Source organism: Mus caroli, unplaced genomic scaffold, assembly GCF_978045245.1.
Source record: "Mus caroli unplaced genomic scaffold, Mus_caroli_1 scaffold_13, whole genome shotgun sequence".
NCBI lineage: Eukaryota > Metazoa > Chordata > Mammalia > Rodentia > Muridae > Mus > Mus caroli.
This window is the reverse complement of record NW_028227268.1, coordinates 72,770,420-72,795,095: the sequence shown is the minus strand read 5'-3', so window position 1 is coordinate 72,795,095 and position 24,676 is coordinate 72,770,420. Positions and strand designations below refer to the sequence as shown.

Sequence of the window (24,676 nt, the reverse complement as noted above, 5' to 3'; positions counted from 1 at the left end):
AAAAAGGCATCCAATCCCATTACAGATGGTGGTGAGCCATTGCTGGGAATTGAACTCAGGACCTCTGGAAGAGTAGTCAGTGCTCTTAGCCACTGAGCCATCTCTCCAGCCCCTGTTTGAGTTTCTTAATCTGGGATCCCACTGAATATTCAAACACCCCTAGGACATGAGACCCATTGATCCCATGTTACAGCCAGTAAAATTCAGTAAATCTCATGTTTTCTACAGCTTTCAGTGTTTGGCTATCTTGGGAAGGATCCTTGTAAATACTGGAGTCTGCTTTAGATCCTTCAGCCCAATCTTGCAGATGAAATCCCAGTGGGAAAATGGCATGCATCAGAGTTTCAGATCATACACATGTTCCCTCAGCAAAGAATGGGGAAGAGCCCTCCAGGTGCTATCAGTAGAAAAACAAGCCCACACAGGCCCACAGCAGTTCTTTTTAAGAGATACATAAGGAGCCGGGCGTGGTGGCGCACGCCTTTAATCCCAGCACTCGGGAGGCAGAGGCAGGCGGATTTCTGAGTTCGAGGCCAGCCTGGTCTACAAAGTGAGTTCCAGGACAGCCAAGGCTACACAGAGAAACCCTGTCTCGAAAAACCAAAAAAAAAAAAAAAGAGAGAGAGACATAAGGATCTGGGCAGTACTGCTGCACATCTTTTTAATCCCAATACTTAGGAGGTAGAGGCAGGCATTATTTCTGAGTTGGAGGCCAAACTTGAGTTAGTTCTACAGAGTAAGTTCCAGGACAACCTGGGCTACCCACAGAATCCCTCAAAACAAACAAGACACGAAAAAGAAATACAACAGAACTGCCTATAACATACCCTGTTGTTAGGATTTTACCTCTTTTATGTCATTTGCCTGTAGTTTAAAATAGTTGCCCATTAGGGTGCAAACAGCCCAGCACAGGGAGTACATGAGGCCTCTGGAGGTCCCTCCCACTTGCTAGGGACATTCTGAGGATGGCAAGGTCCCTCCAGACACGACTTTACAGTTTGGTGCCTAAAAACTTTTTGGAGTGTTATTGTGGGTCGGTTCTTGAACTTTTTTTTTTTTTTTTAAAGATTTATTTATTTATTATATGTAAGTACACTGTAGCTGTCTTCAGACACTCCAGAAGAGGGAGTCAGATCTTGTTACAGATGGTTGTTAGCCACCATGTGGTTGCTGGGATTTGAACTCTGGACCTTTGGAAGAGCAGTCGGGTGCTCTTACCCACTGAGCCATCTCACCAGCCCGGTTCTTGAACTTTTGACTGTCCTGCCTTGCCGTCCCGAAGGCTGGGACTGTAGCCATGCTGCAAATGCACACTGCATTTTCTTTTTTAAAAAGATTTATTTATTTGTTTCATGTATGTGAGTACACTGTAGCTGTCTTCAGACACACCAGAAGAGGGCATCCAATCCCATTACAGATGGTTGTGAGCCACCATGTGGTTTCTGGGAATTGAACTCAGGACCTCTGCAAGAGCAGTCAGTGCTCTTAGCCACTGAGCCATCTCTCCAGCCCACATTGTTTTCTTTTAGAACAGGTTTATCAAGTACACTGGCACTGACTGCCTCCATTGTCCTTAAGTGTTTACTGTGAATTCATTTTAGATTAAGAGGAAACTACCAAAGTAGTATGGAAAGGCCACTCTGTCCAGCAGTCTCTCCCCTTTTCTCTTTTAAACTAGCTCATGTAGCCCAGGCTGGCCTTGAAGTTCTTTTAGCTGAGGGTGACTCAACCAACAGAGACACATTCTCAGATCTTGAAGTAGCGTTAACTAATGTCTGAGAGATGAGAAGGCCTCGTGAGTGGGGAAGGAGCTGTTTTAGTTAGGCTGAAGACAACTTGGAAGGTTTAGTTCACTTAAAAGAAAAGAAGTAGGGCTTTCTAGCAAGTTCGAATGCCTTTTTATCATCTTCTTCCTCTTCCTCCTCGATGAGGAACAAGGTGAAGAAATGGCTGTGGGATTCCCACGTCATATCTAGGAACAGTGAGTAATACTGACTATGTGTGCTGTGGAGAGAGACATCAGCAGGACGTGGCTGGAGCAGTAATAGCACACCTTATCACTCAGGAAGAGGGAGCAAGCGAGAGGACAGACAGACAGGTGAAGAAAACAGAGCATAAAGGAGAAAGGCAGGTTCAACTACAACAGAAGGTAAGCGCTGTACATGAGCAGCAGACCAGCAATTAGAGGGTCCCTGGTGAAATTCCCTAAGCACAAGTTACCAAGTGAGGAGGCGTAAAGGGTGAGCATGGAGAGTTAATTCTTTCTCAAACTCAGTTTGAAAAGTAGACAGAATAAGTGGTTGCCAGGGACTGAAGGGGAGGGGGGAGGACTGAAAGGAGAAGGAAGGAATGATGGAGGAGAAGGACTGTAGAAGAGAGGAACAGCTGAAGGAGATGTAGCATTTCTTACTATGAAAACGATCTGTAAGTGACTACAATTGCTCAACTCTATGAATATACTAACATGCCCACTGAACTAGGTATCTAAAATGGGAGGATGAGGCAGCATGTGAATACTATCACACTAAAGCTCTTATTTAAAACCGAGGGAGGGGCAGCTAGATGATTCAGTGAGTAAATATGCCTGCTTCCAAGCCTAACACCTAACAACCTGAGGTAATTCCCCAGAACCCTGGAAGTGCCTTCTGACCCACATACATGCAGCATGTGGGGGTGGGGGTGGGGTGTGTGTGTGAGGCCTGAGGCTGAATTCAGGTATCTTTCTCAATCACTGACCACCTTATCCACTGAGCCAGGGTCTCTCAGGTGACTCCAGACTTCAGTACTCTGACAAGTTCAGCTAAGTGCACTCGCCCATCTGTCTCCCCTCAGACCACAGTGAGCCCCCACGCTCACCCAGCATGCACTGTGTGCTAGGGAAGCAAATTCAGCTCCTCCCACATGCCCAGCTCATACTTCCTCACTTACCATTGCCCTAGATCCCCCTCAGGACTCTGAAGCTCTGATCGATCAGCTGTCTTCCTGTTTTCTACTGCTGGTGTGGGTCACAAGGGACCCTCTTTCCAGGACTTTGAGATGGTCTGACTGCCATGGGTTTATTTGACTAACCTAAGTCTGGGCACAGGCTTACCCTTTAATGACGGATCATTCCCTGCAGCTGTCAAAATTAAGTTATATAGGTAATTTCCCACTTTTTTTTTCTACTGTAATTTCTATTATTCTGATATTGGGACATCTGCACTGGTCCTCCAAATTCCACCACCCACCCACCCATCCCCCAATGCCCCAGTTTTTTGAGATAGGATTTCTCTGTGTAGCCCTGGCTGTACTGGAACTTGCTCTGTAGACCAGATTATCCTCAAACTCAAGAGATCCATCTGCTTCTGCCTCCTGGGTACTGGAATTAAAAAGTATGTACCACCATGCCTGCCTTTTTTCCTTAAAAAAAATTGTTTTTTTTTTTTTTACATTTGTTTATGTGTTTGTGTGATTGTGTGTGCATGTAGCAAGGCATGTGTGTGGACAACTTGGGGGAGGGAGTCCAATAGTTCTTTTCCACCATGTGGGCCCTGGAAACTGAACTCAGGTTGTCGAACTTGGCGACATATCCTTATCCACTTTTTCCCCTTGGATTTTCCTCTTTTTATTTTTAAGATTTTTTTATTTCTATTTATGTGTTTACATGAATGAATATGTTGGATTGCCTGAAGCTGGAGTCGTAGGTGCTTGTGAGCTGCCTGGTATGGGAGCTATAAACCAAACCCAGGTTCCAAGAACAGTACACGTTCTTTTGTTTTGCTTTTTTTTTTTTTTTTTTTTTGGTTTTTCGAGACAGGGTTTCTCTGTGTAGCCCTGGCTGTCCTGGAACTCACTTTGTAGACCAGGCTGGCCTCAAACTCAGAAATCCGCCTGCCTCTGCCTCCCAAGTGCTGGGATTAAAGGCGTGCGCCACCACGCCCGGCTTTGTTTTGCTTTTGATACACAGTCTTGCTTTGTAGGCCAGGCTGGCCTTAATCTTCCTGCTTTTGCACCATGTCTGATTCTCTTTTCAACCTTCTTTATTTACTTTATTTATTTAATTTTATTTTTCAAGACAAGATTTCTCTATGTAATGGAGCCCTCCCTGGCTGTCCTGGAACTCAGTTTGTAGACCAGGCTGGCCTGGAAATCACAGATTAAAGGCATACACCACACCCTGAGCATGAATGTTTGCCTGTATGTATGTCTGTGTATCACAAGCACGCAGTGCCCTTAGCGGCCAGAAGAGGGCATCAGATCACATGGATCTGGAAAAGTAGTTGTGAAGAACCATGTGGTTGCTGGGAATTGAACTTGGATCCTTTGAAGAGCAACTAAACTGCTGAGCCACTTCTCCTGCCCCCAGGCCTCACTTCTGATATTGTTGGGAATTTGCTTCAAAACATAGATTACAGGGCTGGTGATACAGCTCACTGTGGAGTCTTTGCTTAGCACATCAAAGCCCTGGGTTCAATCTCCAACACTATACAAAAACAAAAAGTACCATACAGTGCTGAGCTGCTTGCTACCTAAAAGGCTGAGGAGGGATGGCTGCTTGAGTCTGGGAGTTTAAGACTATACTAGGTGATAGTGAGACTTTCTTTCAAATACAAAACAAACAGATGGGGGAAAAAACAACCCCTCAATACCCAGGCTTGGAGGCACAGAGTCATCTTAGCTCTCTCAGCATAGAGGCAGGAGTCACAAGCTAACCTAAGCTACAAAGCAAGACCCCATCTTAAACAATAAATGGCAAAAGGCCATTTGGGAACAAGAGGCCTGAGCTGTTCCTCTCTCCTCCAGTACAGCAGCGGTTAGGTTCCGAAGTCACTGTGAGTACAGGCTGCCTTGGAAGTATGTCAGTTCACTGTCTCCTGGATGCATTCACCTGCTGCACAGAACCTTTGTACATCCTCCTTACCCCATCCCCATGTCCCGGGCTCTTTAGGTTCACTGTGCTCAGCTGATCTGCCTGTTAGACTTCAGTCTCACAGACCCTCTCTAAAGGGAAGTGCTGAGCCAGGGACCTGGATCCCTAATGATGAGCTGGGTGGCGATAACACAGGACCCTGATGGAGCAGCACAATCAATTCTCTCCTCTTGCTTCACACTCTGAAATTCTCTTTCAGTTGTGTCTGATGGACTAGGACATTCCTGTCTGAGACCCTAGTAAATGTAAGTTTCCATTTACCTGGTTAATCTAGTAAGATATAAGCTTCTGTAGCTAGAGCGGACACAGCATCTGGGAGGAAAGCAGAACAAGTTGAATTCTAGCTGGACTCAGCAAGATCTTGTTTCCAGAAACAAAACCCAGCTGAGGATACAACACAGCACAGTAGAACAGTGTCTGCCTCATGAGCATAGTGCCCTGGGTTCAATCCCCAGAAAAGGCAAAACCAAGAAAAAGAAGAAACAAATAAGAAAAAAGAGCACAGTCTTCACAGCCCCTGGGTCTCAGAACCGCTGACAGCAAAGTAAAGCCAGCGTTGCTCAGCCCTGCACTGCCCACATCCTTCTGCTGCCCGTCTTTGCTATCTGGAAGAATTATGTGTGTATAATCCACATATACATTTGAGACTGTAAGATTTTCTGAAACTCTGCTCTCTGAATTTTGAAACTTGTCTAATGAAAGCACAATGTGTATTCTCTCTGCTTTCAAACAGCATCTTAGTAGCAAAAAAAAAAAAAAAAAAGTGTACTGCTGGACAGGATGAGGGAGTGAGTGCATCCCACCTTCTGTGAGGCATGGCAAGGGTGTTATGTAGATCTGTAAATGCCCTGAACTAAGCACACTCCCACACAGCTAAGGGTTTGGACATACCATCACTGAAGCTCATTAACAACAGTAAGAAATAAATCCCAGGACTGATGGTGAATACCTGTAGTTTCAGAACTTGAGAAATAAAGGCATAAGGACAGGAGTTCAAGGCCAGCCTCAACCACATAGTCAGAGGGCAGTGTAGTAGGCTACATGAGGCTCTAAAAGGCAAAGAAAAAAAAAGAAAGGAAACTGAGAGGTAGGGATGGAAGAGTAAGCGAGGAGGTAAAGAGTTACAAAGTGCTGTTGTACTGCACTGGCTCTCCACCAGTCTTCAATGAAAAACCATTGGTCTTTACTACATAAAATAATAACCAGCAACTTACTTTCTAATTTTTAGAGTGCTTTCACCTATGATCCACCTGCAGAAACTAAGTAATCCAGTGGAAGGGTAAAGAGGCTTTACTTTGAATTCTGGTTCTACCAGTTTGCTGGCAACGTTGTCCAATTAGCCTGCTGTAAGTCTCAGTTTACTTACATATCATTCGCCAAACAATGTCTACTATTTGAGACTGAAGTGAACATTAAATAAGAGAGAAAGACTTTCCTTGTTTCATATATAGGAAGAAAATCATGGGCACCTTTCTTTACATTGCCTTTGAAATGACAATGTCCTTGGTCAGGCAGTGGTGGCAGAGGCAGGCTCTGTGAACTCTGGGTTCAAGGCAAGCTTAGTCTTCAGAGTGAGCCCAGCACAGCCAGCGCTACCGAAACAGGGGGTGGGGGAACAAATCAAAAAAGCCGATGGCTCAGTGGTTCCTCTGAGGACTAGAAATTGGATTCCATGGATCCTATATAAATGCCAGGTGGGGGTGGGAGCTTGCCTATAATAATTCCTGCTTCAGAGACAGACGGGCGCCTCAGAGCAAACTGGTTAGCTAGACTAGCCATATCAGCGAACTCGGGATTTGATTGATATTTGATTGATAAACCCTGCCTTAGGTGGAGCCGGGCGTGGTGGCTCATGCCTTTAGTCCCAGCACTTGGGAGGCAGAGGCAGGCGGATTTCTGAGTTCGAGGCCAGCCTGGTCTACAGAGTGAGTTCCAGGACAGCCAGGTTCAACCCTCAACCCTCAGAACAAATCAACCACGAAGCCCTGAAACTTGCTATCCACTGTACTCTCTCTGTTGCACATTCCCTCAGACCCCAGGAGCCAACCTTCTTTGTTTCTCAGTCTGACTCAAGTATCTCATACAAATGGAATTATGTAGTGTTTGTCTTTTTTGTGACTACTTTGTTTCATTTAGAATAATATCATCTGGGTTCTTCATGTTAGAAATGAAAAGGGGCTGGGAGATGGGACTGTCTGTACACTGCTGTTGGTGCAAACATGAAGAGCTGAGTTTGGATTGCCAGCAACCACACACACACACTCACACGACCCAGAAAGGCATCTAATGTCAGATTTGGGTCTGTACATACACATATGCTACACATACATGAAAACAGAAAAAGACAAGATTGCCTTCGTTTAAAAGTACTACTATTCCAGGGGCTGGGGAGACGGACGGCTCAGTGGTGAAGAGCATGCACTGCTTTTGCAGAGGACCTGGCCTTCTCCCCAGCACCACATGGTGGCTCACAACTGTCTGTAACTCTAGTCCTGGGGCATCTGACACTCTCTCTGGGGCATCAGGCACACATGTGGTGCACAGACATTTTTAAAAGTAATATTACAGGGTTGGCAAGACGACACAGTGGTAAAGGTGCTTGCTGGGTGAGGCTGGTCCCCCGTGCCATCTCCAGATCCCACGTAGGACAGACATATGTGCGGGTACGCACTGGAACAGGAACGGAAGAGCACTGTGTGTAGACAGCAGCACAAACTGCTATTTACTGATGCTGTAACAGTGTGATCTGGGATGAACAACAAGGTTTCATACGAAATGTTGCTGTAACTAAATTTCTTCCCTTCCTTCACATGAACCAAGATTTCTAAGGACTTACGTTTATAAAAACAGGATAAAAACTGAGAACTCTTCTTCATTCTAATGACAAGAAATGCTTGTCCATTGTTATGGACAAGGTAGGAGTGGCTACTTCACCTGTTTCATTAAGATTAAGGAAGGCATTTCTGCTAAGCCTGAACATTTTGCTTAATAGCTACTTATAAAAACTTATAGTGCAGTTGGTGTGCTGGTCTTTAATCTCACTTGGGGGACAGAGGCAGGTGGATCTCTTGTGGGTTCCAGCCTGGTCTATATAGGGGAGATCCAGGACAGCCAAGTCTATATAGAGAACCTGTCTCAAACAGACAACAAACAAATCGTTGTCCATTACATATTAAATCGTTATAATGCAACTTACAAAACAAATGTGGCACATAGACACTCACACATGTCCATGCTCTTATTCAACAATTAGTATACATCATTTGTACAAAATAATGGGTCATCATGAGTCACCTGTACCTACAAGCTACTCTGGCCACAGTCGTCACCCCCTTTACCTTCTCATGTCTCTCACCTCTCTGTTCCTTTTAGAGTCCCCCCTCCCCTTTTTAAATCTAGACTCTGCACAGGTGTTCTTTGCAATGAATCACCTTAATTTTCTTTAATTAGCTTACTTTTTTTTTTTAAGCTAGGGGTATAGGCTCAGAAGTAGAGTGCACAAGAGGCCCTAGGTTTTTTGATCCCCTGTACCACATACATAGCTGAACAATGAAAATCTGAAGTTCAATTTATAGATTTATTTTTGTTGCAGAGAAATACTGAAGAGTGACCAGTAAATGTTTTCATACATGTTATGTCAAAAATCAAAATATATATTATATGAAGTCACTATAAAAAAATTTAAGTTCCAAGAAACAACAGTAGTGATTCAAAGTTTTGTTTAAAGAAAAACATTCTCCAAATGGTTATTAAAGAATATCATGCTACTAAGATGCCTACTGGCTTCATTTAAGAAAGTGATGTAGCCATCTTATTTTTAAATGTTAATATTTATAATTCTCTAGAAGTTAAATTCCTTGAACTATAAATAGCATGTTTCACCATTTCACCTTCTAAAGTATCTGGTTTATATTAAGCATGCAGAATGTACAATTTTTATTTTTCACTTAAATGAATTATGGTAATTCATTATACAGTTGGTCTAAAAATAAATGCATTAATATTTAATCTTTTAAAAAAATGTTGTGTGTATAGGTGCTTTGCCTGTATGTATAGCCATGCACCACCTGTGTGCCTGGTGCTGGAGAAGCCAAGACATTGAATCCCCAGCAACTGGAGTTACATAAGTTTTAAGACACTATGTGGGTGCTGGGAATCAAAATCTGGGTCTTCAAGAAGAGCAGCCAGTGCTCTTAACCATGAAACCATTGCTCTATACCTGCACTTAGTGTATAATAAGTTTAAAAGCTTAGGAGGAAAAGTTGTAGAGATTTTGTCAGGCATGGTGGTGCTTGCCATTAACCTCAGCACTTGGGAGACAGAGGCAGGTGGGTCTCTGGCTACAGCTAGCTACACATGATACCCTGACCAAAAAAAAAAAAAAGAAAGAAAGAAAGAAGAGAAGAGAAGAGAAGAGAAGAGAAGAGAAGAGAAGAGAAGAGAAAAAAAAAGAAAAACAAAGGAAAAGAAGTTTGAGGAGTTAAAGATGTATCTCAGTGATGGAGTGATGGCCAAATATGTCAAGGGTTATGGAGTTCAGAGTGCTTCAAAGTGATGTCGCTAAGAGAGATGGCCTGATGGTTAGAGTGCTTGCTCTGCTTCCACAGAACCCAGGCTTCCACCTGTTAAATCCAGTTCTGTATCTGACACCTTATTCTGCCTCCACAGTCACCTTCACATATGTGGCATACACTCACGCAGGCTTAAACAAATGTACACAAATAAAAATAAAATCTTTAGTTTCCTAAAGAAATCAAAGTCCCTTTAGATGCTTTTTTGGTAAGAGGGCAAGTCCTCGTGAGTCCTGGCCTATTATAGTTTGCAATGACCTAAATAATGAAAGCTGATTACATTCATTTAGCCCAGTTCTCCCAAATATTTCACTTTAGGTGTGTTTCTGAGGATCAAACCCAGACACTCTAGGCAAGTGATCTATTACTGAGCCACTAAGTCATTCCAGTAGCCCCTAGAATTCAAACAGCCAATACAAAGCTGATGTTCCATAGAACCCCTGGGGGAAAAAAAAAAAAAACAAGGATAAGCCAGGCAGTATGGTACACACCTATAATTCCAGCGCTAGAGAGGTCGAGGCAGGTGGATCTTTGATTTCAAGGCCAGCCTAGTGTACAGAGTGAGTTTTAGCATGGCCAGACCTAAACAGAGAAACTCTGTATTGAAACAACCAACCAAAATGAAAAAAGAAAGAAAGTCAAGATAAATTAAGACTCGTCTTACAGATCAGTTCCTTTAAGTGTTCCAGGCAGCACTTGAGGCCGCCCTGCCTGAGAGATGCATGGGCTTCGCTTCCCATCACGGGGCTGACACAGACCCAGCATCTAAAATCCTTGGTTCCCAGGAAAAACTTACTATTGATTTTGAAAGAACAAGCATCTGAAAGCTGGAAGCAAGGTAGAGGAATATACGTAGCTTAAGGGGGTTTGTATAACTGCTTAAATAGAAGATTTGATAGGAATAATACAATTTGGCAGGTTAAATAAAAGATGTAGTAGAAAAAAAGTCCATTTTAAATATATTGGAAATACACATGAGAATGGACAATAGACTAGCAGAAATACAGATCTTGCCTGGAAGTTGCAAAATTATTATTACAGGTAACATAAAAAGACAGAAAAGAATCATCAATGTTATTTAGGAAAAAATATCACTTATTTTTAAAAAAAAAAGTGGAAGAGGTATTTGTCTAGGAACATTGTTTTTAAATGTGTAAATAAGAGGCCAAGAATGTGAAATTCAGGGCCAATATTAGCTCCACAGCTGACTACATGGGATCCTGTTCTAGAAAAGCTGGGGGGGGCCCCAATGGAGGAGCTAGAGAAAGTACCCAAGGAGCTAAAGGGGTCTGGGGTCTGCAAGCCTATAGGTGGAACAACAATATGAACTAACCAGTACCCCCAGAGCTCGTGTCTCTAGCTGCATATGTATCAGAAGATGGCCTAGTTGGCCATCAGTGGAAAGAGAGGCCCATTGGTCGTGCAAACTTTATATGCCTCAGTACAGGAGAACGACAGGGCCAAGAAGTGGGAGTGGGTGGGTAGGGGAGTGGGGTGGGAGGGTATGGGGGACTTTTGGGATAGCACTGGAAATGTAAATGAAGAAAATACCTAATTAAAAAAAAAAAAGAAAAAGAAATCACAGAAAAAAAAAAAAAAGAAAAGAAAAGCTGGGGGTTTTGTTTGTCTTTGATTTTTCTTTCTGTTGAGAGCTGGAACTTGAACTCCTGCTTGTACTAATGCTCTACCCCTGACCTACACTTTCAGCCCCACTCAAACTCTCGTTTTTTACATTTTTTATTTTATGTGTATAGCATTTTGCCTTTGTGTGCGCATGATCTTCATAATCTGTTCACCAGCCCCAGATTATCTTCCATCTGGTACCAAAATCTTAAAAAACAAAACAAAAAAAACCTAAGCCAGAGGCAGCAAGATGATGGCTCAAATTATGAAGCCTGATAACCTGAGTTACCCTTGGTCCAGCATGGTAAAAGGGAAGACTTGTCATCACATGTATTCACCATACAGTAAATAAATAAATGTAATAAAAATTAAAAATGAAAACTCCACAGCCGGGCGTGGTGGCGCACGCCTTTAATCCCAGCACTCGGGAGGCAGAGGCAGGCGGATTTCTAAGTTCGAGGCCAGCCTGGTCTACAAAGTGAGTGCCAGGACAGCCAGGGCTACACAGAGAAACCCTGTCTCGAAAAACCAAAAAAAAAAAAAAAAAATGAAAACTCCAATGATTAACACAAGTTAAGAGCCAGATAGTAAACTCATGGTATATTATATTCTGATTTAATTATAAGGTGTTTCCAATATTATTCAAATAGAAATAGCTAAGAATAGTCAAAGTTTAACAGTTCAGATATACTTTATATAGTCTTCAAAAATATCAAAAGTCCACAAAATATGACATTTATAGTCCTTTCATTTTTGACTAAGAGGCATGTCTGCTCCTGACAGTGCCCCCTTCATGGATCAAGAAGATACTGAGCATCGTAACCTCCACAGAGAGTTGCTCCAGCTGTACATAGTAGCACTGGGGAAGAACTGCCTAATTCATCTACAGACCAAAAGTACTGTCCAGGAAAGGACACAGGATGTGGGATAGTCGACAGCTTAGCTCTGCCAAGAAAGGGTAAGCTAGTCTTCCATAGTTGCTGCTTCATTTAAGGTCTGTCAGATGGTTCTGGGCCAGAAGGCTGAAGACAGATGCTTCAACATTTTAAATGGGCAACTGTTCAGGTAGTCAGCTATCTCTATAAATTGATTAAGCTTTGAAAGCTATGTTTTTTATTTTTGTTGTTGTTGTTGTTTGGTTTGTTTTTTTGAGACAGGGTTTCTCTGTGTAGCCCTGGCTGTCCTGGAACTCACTCTGTAGACTAGGCTGGCCTCGAATTCAGAAATCTGCCTGCCTCTGCCTCTGCCTCTGCCTCTGCCTCCCAAGTGCTGGGATTAAAGGCGTGTGCCACCACTGCTCAGTGAAAGCTATATATATTTTTTTTTTTTTTTTTGGTTTTTTCGAGACAGGGTTTCTCTGTGTAGCCTTGGCTGTCCTGGAACTCACTTTGTAGACCAGGCTGGCCTCGAACTCAGAAATCTGCCTGCCTCTGCCTCCCGAGTGCTGGGATTAAAGGCGTGCGCCACCACGCCCAGCTGAAAGCTATATTTTTGTGCTTCAAATATATTCAGATAATATTTAAATCATTCTCAGACTTCTGGCAGGGTTGAAGACAAGTTATAATCTCATAAATCAAACTTAAGTTTAATACTAAAAAAGATCTAGATTTTAAAAGATGGTTTGCAGATGGTAATACAAGTTAAAAATCAAAACATAATTCAGATATTATTATAGACTAAGATAATGTTAAAGTAATATACCTAAATTCACAAATTGATAGACTAGATGGTTATTAGTGCATATTATACCTTATAGTTTACATAACTAGTTGTATATCTGAAAGAAAGGGCCTTTTTAATGGACAAAAAGGGGGAAGCATGGATTTGTCTTAATGCTTGTATTATGTTATTTGGGTTCTCAAATTTCATGAGAATCCCTCATGTAAAATGCTGAGGGTTCCTTCCCCCAGTTGATTTCGATTGCTAAATAAAGTTGCCAGCAGCCAATGGATGGGTAGGGAGACAGAGGAGGGGACTTTAAGATTCACAGGCAAGGGGACTGAGAGAAGAGGAAGGACAGAACTGTCATGCTGGGGGAAGTGCAGGACACAGACAACCAACATGTAATAGTCATGGAGGACCATGCGCACGTGCGCACACACACACACACACACAGAGCGACCTAATTAGATCTAGTATAGCAAAGACAGAATGTAGACTTTAGTAATAACTCAGGAGTATTGGAGGGGAGGCATTATCGAGTAACCTAGCCATTGGGCTGATTAAGACATATTAAATATAATGTGGCATGTGTGTTTATGTCTGTCTGTCTTTCATTCAAGAATCCAACACACTGGGGCAGATATGGAGGAACTTGTGCCGCCTGCCACTGAGTGGTTAGAGCACATTCATTGTGTGTTTGTTTCAACCCACTGCTTACTGCTTCCCAATGAACCTGACTTCTGTCCCTGCTTACCAAGTTAGCAGTTGTCCGTCTGCCAGCCTGCTTAGGTCACTGACTTTTCTCACACACTCAGCAATCTCGTGTCTCAGAGATTCTGTACTGGTGGACCTATCTGGAATGTTCTTTCCTAAGACTTTCAGCCAGCCAATGGCTTTCTCTTAGGTACAAAAGAACAGAGAAGCTGGGTGGTGGTGGTGATGAACACCTTTAATCCCAGCACTTGGAAGGCAGAGGCAGGCGCATCTCTATAAGTTCCAGGTCAGCTAGGGCGGTACAGTGAGACCCCACCTAATTAACTAATTAATGGGGTCTAAGTTACCTAGGCTGGTCTCAAACTGTGCACAGTGAGACCCCTTCTAATTAATTAATTAAATCCTCCTTCAACCTTCTGAGGAGCTGGTCTCCTAAGTGCCCATTACCACTTCTGGGTAGAATTAATTTTTGAAATTACTGATCATTTCTCTCCATGGCACCAAGCTTTAATCTATCCTGTCCACTGTTATATTCCTAGTGCCTAGAACATGCTGGCCCACACAGTAGGAACTCAACACCTGTTACAAAAAGTAAAAAAAAAAAAGAAAAAAAAGGAAAGGAGATGCTCGCGCACACACACACACACACACACACACACACACACACACGCACACGGAGTCAGAGTTGGAAAGCAAATCAGAAAAGAACAGAAGCTAAGAGTCTTTGGGAAGAGGAAGTCAAGGATGATGACGTAAGAAACCACTGAATTTGGCAATGCCATATTTGGTGTCCTTTAAGGGGGCAATTTCAGAAAAGCAGGTAAACATAACAATGTGCTAGTAATTTCAGGTGGAAAGGGCAGAAGGGAAGGAGGAGCACAGACTGAGTGAGAGTGAGAAAGTGAGGACTAGTGTGGAGAATGTTTGCAGTTCTCAAGCTGAAAGGCCTGGTGAGAAAGGAAAAGTCATGTTTACAAACAAGACTGCCCCGCACTGTCACAGAACAGTGGCTTCTTCATGCTTAGATGTAGTCTTCAAATGAATTTACCTGTCTAACTCTTACATGAATTTCCAGTCTCGCTCACAGGAGTCCACACTGGGGAGTGGAGTAGAATAGTGTGATCTTCAGGTAGCTCACAGGACAAAGCCACTGGGAATTTGGGAGGGGAAACAGCATGCAAATGACAAGGTAACAAGAGCTCAAAGGGGACAACGGTTCAATCAAAGTGAAGTGTGCTTTGTATTGTTGGTGTCCTACTTCTCCATAAACGACAAGTTAAGCTGGGCATGCTGTTGCACACCTGTAATCCCAGCACTCAGGAGGCAGAGGCAGGTGGATTTCTGTGAGTTCCAGGACAGTGTGGTCTGTAGGAAGAGAAACCTTGTCTCAAAACAAACAAACAAAAACCCAACCAAACAAAAAAATGAGAGTGGATAAACAGAGGAGAGGAGCAGTTAGCTAAAGGAGAGCAGCTGCTTGTCAGCAGGCGAGGCAGGAAGGTAGCTTTAAGGATGAACAGGCTGAAGTGCAACTGTCACGAGCACTCATGGGCAATTCCTCTTGCCTCAGTAGCAAAAGTCTAACAAAGGCCACAGAGAAACTGGGAATAAAGATTTATAACATTTTATTATAGAAATAAACGGTCCTTACTTCCATAGAAGACTATTTTCACTCACAGAATGAAGGTTTGTATGAAGTGGGTAGTAACTTTCTATAATCTAGCAAGCCTAATAAGAAGGCCATCCTGGGGCTGGTGAGATGGCTCAGTGGGTAAGAGCACCCGACTGCTCTTCCGAAGGTCCTGAGTTCAAATCCCAGCAACCACATGGTGGCTCACAACCACCTGTAATGAGATCTGGCGCCCTCTTCTGGTGCATCTGAAGACAGCTACAGTGTACTTACATATAATAAATAAACAAATAAATAAATCTTAAAAAAAAAAAAAAAAAAAGAAGAAGGCCATCCTGCCATCAGGACACCATCTCTGGGACCAGCAGGGTAGGCTCAGCGAGTGAGTACAGGTGCTCGCTCTCCGCCCCTGAGTCTGACCCCTGACCCCTGACCCCAGGGCAGAAGGAAGGAGAGCACCAACTCCTCAAAGTCGCTCTGTGCTCTCCACATTCAAACTGTAGTACGCCAGCGCCTATGCACAGACCCAACGCGACACACACAAACTGTAGTACGCCAGCGCCTATGCACAGACCCAACGCAACACACACAAACTGTAGTACGCCAGCGCCTATGCACAGACCCAACGCGACACACACAAACTGTAGTACGCCAGCGCCTATGCACAGACCCAACACAAACGAGCAAAAATAGAGTGCACACGTTCTTTTCAAGAGCAAATTATAAAGAAAATGTAATAGGCTGGTTCCTCAAAAGCTAGGATAGAGAAAAGCCTCAAGTATTGTTCCTGATCTCTAACATGGTGGGTAGTGGTCAGGCCTTTGCTGGGGGGATGTGTTTGTGAGCTACCCTAAGAAGAAGAGGACAAGTACGTAAAGGGACTCTTATTAGCAGTATCTATATCAACCCTAGCTGTGCAGTGACTGCCTAACAGTCTGATATTGCCCCATCCTGGGAGGGTAAAATAAGTCTTTCTATAAAGATTAATGAGACCACACACACACACACACACAATTGGGAGTAACAGGTTTTCCCTTTTTTAGCTCCCTGCAAAGCTTTACACTTGGGCTGTCAAGATGGCTCAGCTAGTCTTCCACCACATCTGATGACATGATTATAATCCCTGGGACCCACTTGGGGAAGCCAACTCCAGCAAGTTAATCTTCTAGTCTCCACAGGCATGCTGTGGCATACATCTACCGACATCCACATATTATTTTAAAATGTAGTGAGAAAAATTCAAAGTTGTGCTATCCAAGTTGAAATCCTACATCATCAAGGCCTCTTTTCCCCTCTAAAGGAGCCACTGAAATGGAAACCCCACTGCTTCCTTAGAGAGACTTCTCTTGTAGGCCCAATCCCGGGTTGAACAGCTCAGCGAGCATCACACCAGTGAGAAGGCCCTTCCTCTGTAGAGAAATCAAGAACACTACCCACTCTGAAGTTTACACTCACAAGACCCTCACATCAAGCTTTAATAGGGTAGCATCAACCTGACATGGCAAATCTATCTGGTCAGGGCTTCACACTCAAAGGACTTACTGACAAGTCAGACTCAGGTCGCTTTTTAAAGCTAAGCTCGGTGGTGTACATCTTTAATCTCAGCACTTGGGAAGTAGGAACAAGCGGATCTCTGAATTTGAGGCCAGCCTGGTCTATAGAGCAAGTTCCAGAACAGCCAGGACTACACACACACACACACACACACACACACACACACACACAGTGTGCCCCCCAAAAATAAATAAATAAAAGTTTTGATTTTCATTGTTTTGAGTGTTGTACCTAAATGTCTGTCTGTCTGTCACGTATGTGCCCAGTGTGCTCAGAGGCCAGGAGAGGGCACTGGACCTCCAGGATCTCAAACTGCAGTTACAGACAGTGAGCTGCCAAGTGGATGCTGTGAACCAAGCCTGCTCCTCTAGGAGAGCACCAAGTGACCTTAACTGCTGCGCCAGCTCCCCTCCCCACCCTTCCTTTAAGATATGTTCTCCCTACACAGCCCCACCTAGCTTAGCTACATATACCAGGCTGGCTGTGACCTTACAGTTATCCTGCTGTCCCTGCTTCAGATGCTGGGATCACGCGCACGCGCAACCTGCTGGATTCAAGTGCTAACATTTCTTTTTTAAACACTAGATGAGAACTCAAGTTTTTCTCTAATGAGTCAGAAATTAAAAATTATGTAAATTCTATAAGTTTTATCATATTTTTAAACAGAAATTCAAGCACTATTAATATTCTTTCTGGAAGGTGTTGAAGGACAGTTTGTACAAGTTATGTACCATGTATTTGTACAGGTAAGTTTTTCTAATGAGCTTTCTTTTTTTTTTAAATATTTATTTATTATTATATGTAAGTACACTGTAGCTGTCTTCAGACATTCCAGAAGAGGGCACCAGATCTCGTTGCGGATGGTTGTGAGCCACCATGTGGTTGCTGGGATTTGAACTCTGGACCTTCGGAAGAGCAGTCGGGTGCTCTTACCCACTGAGCCATCTCACCAGCCCCTAATGAGCTTTCATAATCAACTTCAGTTGGGATGGCGACCTACTGCCCTCAAAGGTCTTTCCTTAGGGTTAGCAGTGTAGTTTGGTGGCCTGAATGAAAATGGCTCACAGGGAGCAGCATTACTGGGAGGTGTGGTCTTGCTGGAGGAAGTATGTCATGGTGGGTGGACTTTGAGGTTTCAGATGCTCAAGCCAGGCCCAGTGTCACCACATCTTTGTGCTGCCTGTACATCTAGATGTAGAACTCTCAGCCTCCTCTCCGGCACCAGCTCTGCCTGCATGCCATCATGCTTCCCGCTGTGAAAATGGACTATACCTCTGAGCTATAAAACGCCTCAACCAAATGGTGTCCTTTAGAAAAGCTGCTGTGGTCATGGTGTCTCTCCATAGCAATAGAAACTCCAACTAAGAAAACCAATAATTACAATGTCTTAGGCTCAGTCCCCCAACAGGGACTGGGGGAAAGGTGGAGATCTTTCAAGAAAAGTTGTTAGTTAAAGTCATTTTGGGTAAAGCACACCCAAGTTGGTTATCAGTCACTCAACAAGTACATGGGTGGCCTACAGTATGAATGGGACTTAGCCCAAGCCTTTCAGGCTCCAAAGCTTACAGTCTACTTGGCAAGACACAATACTGCTGAAGTAATGTGTGACTATGTGCTAAAAACAAAGGGTGTAAGTTGGGCAGTGGTGGTGCACCCCTTTAATTCCAACCCTCCAGAGGCAGAGGCAGGAGGATCTCTCTGAGTTTGAGGTTACAGAGTGAGCTTCAGAGAGTACAGTGAAACTCTGTCTTGAAAAAAAAAACAAAAAAGAAGTCAAACCAAACCAAACCAGAAACACGTATACATCACATACACACACACACACACATATACATATGGTTCATAACTGTATTGAGAGAGGACAATCTGCTGTGGGCTGGTTTTTCACCAACTGCAGATGAAGGTAGGCTGTGGCTGGAAGGACGGCAGGATTCTGAAAATGTTGAGAAAGATCCTGCAAGCAGCCGTTTAGTTTGAGAAATTTGCTCACATCACATCCACTGTCATTTCTTCTTTCCTCCTTCCTACGTCTGGGCAGGAATCACCACACCTACCTAACCTCATACTCATTTGATTCCTTCAAGAAACCTTGTAAGGCGCACAACATACCCTCGTTTTACAGGCGGGAAAGTGAGGATGAGAAGACTCGAGCAGCTGGGTCAGAACCGGTGTGTTCTGCCGTGTGGTCTCGCAGCGGGGATAGTGTGGGAAAGAAGGAAAGCAATAGCCCTGTGGGGCACATGAAAAGACAGGCTAGCTCAGGCTGGCTCCGAAAGCCAACCGAAGATTAAACCTAATTCCCTCCAGCAACAGAAGGGTTTCTAACATTTCAAGAGGAAGGGTATTAAGTGACTGAAAGACTAACCACCAGTTAGGGAAGAGTTTTAACAACGGCCCAAGTGAGAGACAATGAAGACATAAATTAGAATTACCGAACAACTTAAGTGTTGTAAAATTTTACTTTTAAACTACCAAGAATTTTGTAACACCCATTCCCCTCCCCCCTCCACACAGGTTTCCGGTTTATAAATCAGTTTCAGGGAGGCAAAACTTCTAACCAATAAATCTCGGGATTAGCTACTAAAAACCAAAGGGCGCAGCTGACCAACAAGCAACGTCATTTCCCCCGTTCAACAACTATTAATATTATCAGAGGTTTTTAACAGGCTTAGTAGGTTAATTTTGGAACTGTCAATAGTATAGCAGGAATCAGGCGTTCACAAATTCCAAAGTTCCCTTTGCGGGGGTTGGGGGAAAACGAATGCCTTTTAAGCAACTCCGTTTACCGAAACTTCCAAAGACTTTTCAATTTTCCATTCGGAAGCCGCGGGATACTGTCAACTGAAGGGAGACTTATTTCCATATTAAAGCCCTAACTAACCTCCGCGAAGCAAAGATCCAATCAACAACTGCAGACTAAGCGAGGCCAGGCCTATGGTGCAAGAACGCCCTACATCCTAGGCAACTCCAACGCGGGTCTGTTCCAAGACGAAGTTCTCATCAGTTGGAAATTAAGTTTAGGAGAAAAGCCTACCAGCAACTAACCTCCTGCTTTCCAGCCCCGACTTCACTCAAGTCCTCACGGGGAAGTTTTCCCAAAGTACACCGCAGTGCCACTTCTGGAAGATGACAAGCGCCCTGCCATGTTTGCCTCCTCCCAGGACCCAGACTAAGAAATGGGGGCGCTCGGGAAAGTTTCCCCGAGGCCCGATCCCCGCCGGAAGAGGCGTTTTCGGGAGTGAGTACTGCTGTGGCAGGCGCCAGCCTTACTCACCGCGACCGGGCGGCCGTGCTCCGGGCCGTCCGCTGCGTCCAGGCGCGCGGCCGCCGGGGCCGAGGCGGGGGCCGGAGCGGCTACCGGGGCCGTGGCGGCGGCGGGCGGCTGCCGGTGCTTGCCGGCGCGCTTGGCCTTGGCCTGGATGCAGCGCTGGTGCAGGGCAAAGGTGTGCTGGCGCTCGAGCTCCAGGCGCTCGGGAGACACAGCCTCGTAGCGGGCCTCACAGGTGCTGTGGTGGCGCCGGCACAGCTCGATGCGCCGGCGGAGGCGCTCCATGACCGCGCTGTGCCGCGGCAGCGCGAACTCCGCCATGGGGCAGGTGGGTAGCACCATGGGCCGCGGGCGGCACTGGCCCGGCCCGGGCCTCCCGGCGCCGGCTGCCACTTCGGGTTCCTCCGCTTCTGACGGCCCGGATCCGCCTCACGCCCGCGCCATGTCCGGCCGGGCTGTGGAGCGGGCTCGGGCGCGGCGGCGGGTCTTCCTCCGGCCCCGCTCGGCCCGATTCCAGGCCGGGAAACACCGCCCGCCTCAGGCTTCGGCCTGTCCGCTATACCCCTGCCCCATTGTTTTCCGCGCCGCTGCCGCCGCCATCTTAAAATTGTTTTCGGGGCTTTCGGAAGAGGGCGGGGCCTGGGCCGGCGAACTCTGCGTCACTGCTGATGGACAGAAGCTCTAGCCAATCAAAAGAAACCCGCTGCCCGAGGGCGTGGGGGACAAGCACGTCAGGAATTTTCGGGTATTTAAACTTAACACTCTGGCGAGGAGGGAAGCCCCGAGGCGGGCTCAGTGCGGCACAGTGGACTGTGACTGACGGGAACCTATCCAAGAAGAGCCACGTTTTCTGAACACCGCCCCCTGAGGGCAGTCCCTTCCGGGTTCGTGAGGAACGCAGGTTAAGTCTGAGTGAGGTGGAAGCTTTAAGACCCAGATGTTCAAAGCTGTCTATCTTTTTAGTCCACCCACACTATTTCGAGGTCAGCCATTTCCGACCTCATTCTTTACATACAGCCACGTAATTGATCAGAATTGTTTTGAGCTTGAGCGACCTAGTAGAGATAGTTATCACTGGTACTGTGAGCAATAGCTCATTACTTGAAGGGGTGAGGGTGGGAAAGAGTCTCAATACTGGGGACTGGAGTTATTTAGATCTACAGGGACATACACTTAAACCCGACTGATATGTAAAATTGAGTCACTCAAAGTCCAATCCAAAGCACTGGGTTCCAATGATGCCACTAGCAAGCAAGTGAGCGAAGGTAAAAAGCCAGGAAAGGACCAAAAAATGTTCTGGATGGTTACTGACACCCAAACTGCCATAGGAGATGCTGGGAGGCTTTGCACTAGAAGACCTCCCGAGCCACTCAAACATGTCACCCTTTAACCTCTTACTAGAGTTCATTAAAGTTTTATTTTTAAAATCACAAAGAAAAAAAGTTAACAGCCAAGTGTTTTTATACAAATGGAGTTAAAAAAAGAAAAAGGAATCCTAAGTTTTTTGGTGGCGGGAGTGGCAAAGATAAGTGAGCACTGCTTCTTCCCATTACCCAAGTGAAACCAGCAACTTTTGTGTGCAGTGATGAAGGGCTGAATCCAGGACCACATGAGTACGCTGCAGCTGTCTTCAGATACACACTAGAAGAGTGCATTGGATCCCATTACTGATGGTTGTGGGCCACCACGTGGTTGCTGGGAATTCAGGACCTCTGGCAGAGCAGTGGGTACTTAGCCGCTGAGTCAACTCTTCGGCCCACCATTAAACTTTCGAGTGTCAGGTACCCCAGATTGCCCTCAAATATATTGTCTGAGGCTGGCCTGCCTCACTCTGCTTCTGACTTCTGAGTACTGGGTTTACAGATCACACCATTACGCCCAGTTAGAAGTGCAAGGTTATCTGCAAAACTCTGTAGTGTATGAATTCAGGAAGCAACCTAAAACACAAAATATCCTGGGCATGACTTCCAATATCTTCAAATATGAAGCCTGAGAAATTTTTTCTAATAAAAACTGTTAAAATAGTTTCCATATATCCTAAAGAATAGTATCTAGGAGGACAGGGTGTAGCTCAGTGGCAGAGCACTGGTTCAAATGCCGGCAATGAGAAAGCTTTTGGGCTGTTGTCCATTTTACACAATGGTAATGACTAAACCATCACTTAAAATACAAAACTAAATTAAGTTCTCCTATGAGAAAAGATTAAATTAACCATTATTCAAACAGTAAAAACATTCAATGTTATGATGTAGATATTTAACACGGGGCTTTAATATAATGTCATTTATCAGTGTGACAATCTGAAAAGTGGACAATAGAAGAGTACTACTGGCGTAGACATTTTATAACAAGGAATCCAGCATAGAAAATCAGAATATAAGGGCGTTTATTTTAATTCAGTGCCAGGAATCAGACCCATGGAACCTTGCACATGCTTAGCAGTTCTACCTACTGAGCTACAATACCTGCCCTCTAAGCTTTTTTTAAGAGCTGAAAACTGCTGATCATTCACTAACGTGTCAGGCATTTAAGGAGGCTGGAGCTTCAATGGAACCTTGAGGGAGGAAGAGGGACCCAAAAAGGCAATGACCACCACCATGACATAAATAAACCTGTCATTGTACAGCCTGGGTGAATATAAAGTAGGCACAAAACAATGTCAATGTAGAATGATGAAGCAGATAAACAGATTTCTAGAAAAGCAATCATCCCCATGTTTGCTTCAAGGAGAAACCTGCAGACATGTATTCATTTCTTGCTAGTAACTGTTTATTTCACTCTATACATTTGGAAACGTCCGCTACATAGCTATGGTCACTGTGACCACAAACAACAGATGGTGATAAAGCACTGAACAGGAAGAAAAATGCATTCCACCCTCAAAAGAAATGAACCAGTGTTTATAAAGACAACAGATACAGCCTTCATCCTTAACAAATATATTTCTTTCCCAGTATCTCCCCAATATAAACACCGAAGAGTGTTTATATATATTCAGTGCAAGGAATAGTATCATTGGTACAACTGGACCACCTCTGGAGAAAGAATGAAATTGAAACATCTGTTTCTGAATACATTTCAGTGTGGTGTAATAATATTACACTATAGTGATGTGGGAGAGGCTCCTCTAGCACCCATCTGCATTCCACATGAAAAACAAAAAACAAACAAAAAACAAAAAGCCCTAAATTCACTTTTAAAAAATTCTACAAGCCACAAAAAAAAAATTTTTTTCTTTGAACAGGACTGCTTTATTATGTGAATTTTAAGACACAACTGTTACATGAACTGCAAATGAAGATTTTAAATATCCTACAAAAGTCAAATAACTCATGCTGTGTGTCAATTCTCCCATAAATACTTTTTAGCATGTGTTCAATTATAGTCAATTCTGAATTGGCCCACCTGTGGATTAGACTTTCTAAAGTCTACACAGAGTAAAAGAAATAGACACTAATGGAAAGTCTGTAATCTATCCTGTAGTTGGACCCTAGGAAGGTGTGGGCCAGCTAAAAAAGAAGAAACATGTCACCACAGTAAAGCCAACACTATGCAGAGCTTATAATTTTCAGCAACGGACTGCAAGCTGCGCTGTGAAGAAAATGCATAGCAGAGAAAGCTAGGGATGGAGGAGATCCATGAGGAAAACAGTGTCAACACAGTGGAACAGTGATGTAATTATCTACCCAGGCACCACCAGCATTCCTTAAAAAGCCTTGTGCTCCAGAGGACCCGAGCTGTCAGACCTCCTATAAGGGAAGTACAGTATGAACTGCTGCATGAAGCCAGCTCCTTTCCTCTGCAAAGGTGTTTGTGAATGGAGCAGTCCCTAGGGCAACAGAACACTGCACTTTATGATCTGATGTGAAATGACCAAGTCAAAGTCTCCTTTTAGTTCTTTTTGGGTCTATTCAATACAATGTAAAGGGAACTTTGATATAAATTTGGGCTTCCATCCAATCACTCTTGTGTCCTTAAAAGGAATTAACTAATGGAAGCACACAAAACAAGATTTATAACCACAAATGAATGCACTTGAACGTGATTACAATTTTAGGACAGACACATGAATGCTTTAATACCAAACTTAAAAAAAATTGTTATAAAAACTGCAATTCATTCTCCCTAGCATTCCTAATGTTGGTGTTATTTCTGCATGAACAAATTAATATATTAAATTAAGCCAAGATTTTAAACTGGCAAAAATTCTATCATTGTATCTAAAAAAAAAAAGGAAAAGGAAAAAAAAAGACAAACCTGGGAAATTTTAAAAACAACAAAACACTAGTTAGTTGCTTCATGTTACATTTCACAACCATTATGTTAAATGTTTTCCTTTCTACAGAAACAGGGTCCTTTACATTACAACTGCAATTATTTACTGCTAGATGTTTAAAATTACAGGCTAGTATTCACTGGAACCTGTTGATGGTGACATCTTGAGGTTTTCTGAGCTCCCACCTAAGGTACACCAGGCCCTCTCCTAGGACCACATTTGCAGGGGAAGGGGAGGGAGAGGAAATCACAGATCAAGTTCTTAAGATTGTTTCACTCTCTTCGTGGCTTTCTGTTTCTTGGCGATCTGTTCAAAATTTCATCCTCCTATTAGTTGAAAAGAGACGTCATATAAGTTAGTGTATTTAAAAAAAGCAAATGCTGCCAAATTTCCACAACCATTTAAACTAAGTCATTTCAATTGATGAAAAGGTACTGGAATTATAGGTATTCAATTTTAGTCTTTCTTT

General features: G+C 43.9%; 2 protein-coding genes across 4 annotated transcripts in view; both read right to left on the bottom strand.

Annotated features, from left to right (window-relative positions):
- The window catches only part of Maml1 (mastermind like transcriptional coactivator 1), a 39,003-nt gene extending 18,365 nt beyond the window's left edge, over positions 1-20,638 (bottom strand). Inside the window, exons 1-2 of one of the 2 annotated variants that reach the window (XM_085830056.1) lie at positions 19,938-20,638; positions 18,773-18,892 (exon numbers count right to left, since the gene is read on the bottom strand). In XM_085830056.1, coding sequence (XP_085686182.1) covers positions 18,773-18,892; positions 19,938-20,273 — 456 coding nt within the window. In that variant the 5' untranslated portion in view covers positions 20,274-20,638. The remainder of the gene's footprint in view (positions 1-18,772; positions 18,893-19,937) is intronic. The other variant, XM_021176850.3, reaches the window with a different exon arrangement.
- Positions 20,639-22,678: 2,040 nt separating this feature from the next.
- Positions 22,679-24,676, bottom strand: part of Canx (calnexin) — a 31,676-nt gene continuing 29,678 nt past the window's right edge. For both annotated transcript variants that reach the window (XM_021176851.2, XM_021176852.3), the window contains exon 15: positions 22,679-24,533. In XM_021176851.2, the coding sequence (XP_021032510.1) occupies positions 24,480-24,533 (54 nt within the window). In that variant the 3' untranslated portion in view covers positions 22,679-24,479. The remainder of the gene's footprint in view (positions 24,534-24,676) is intronic.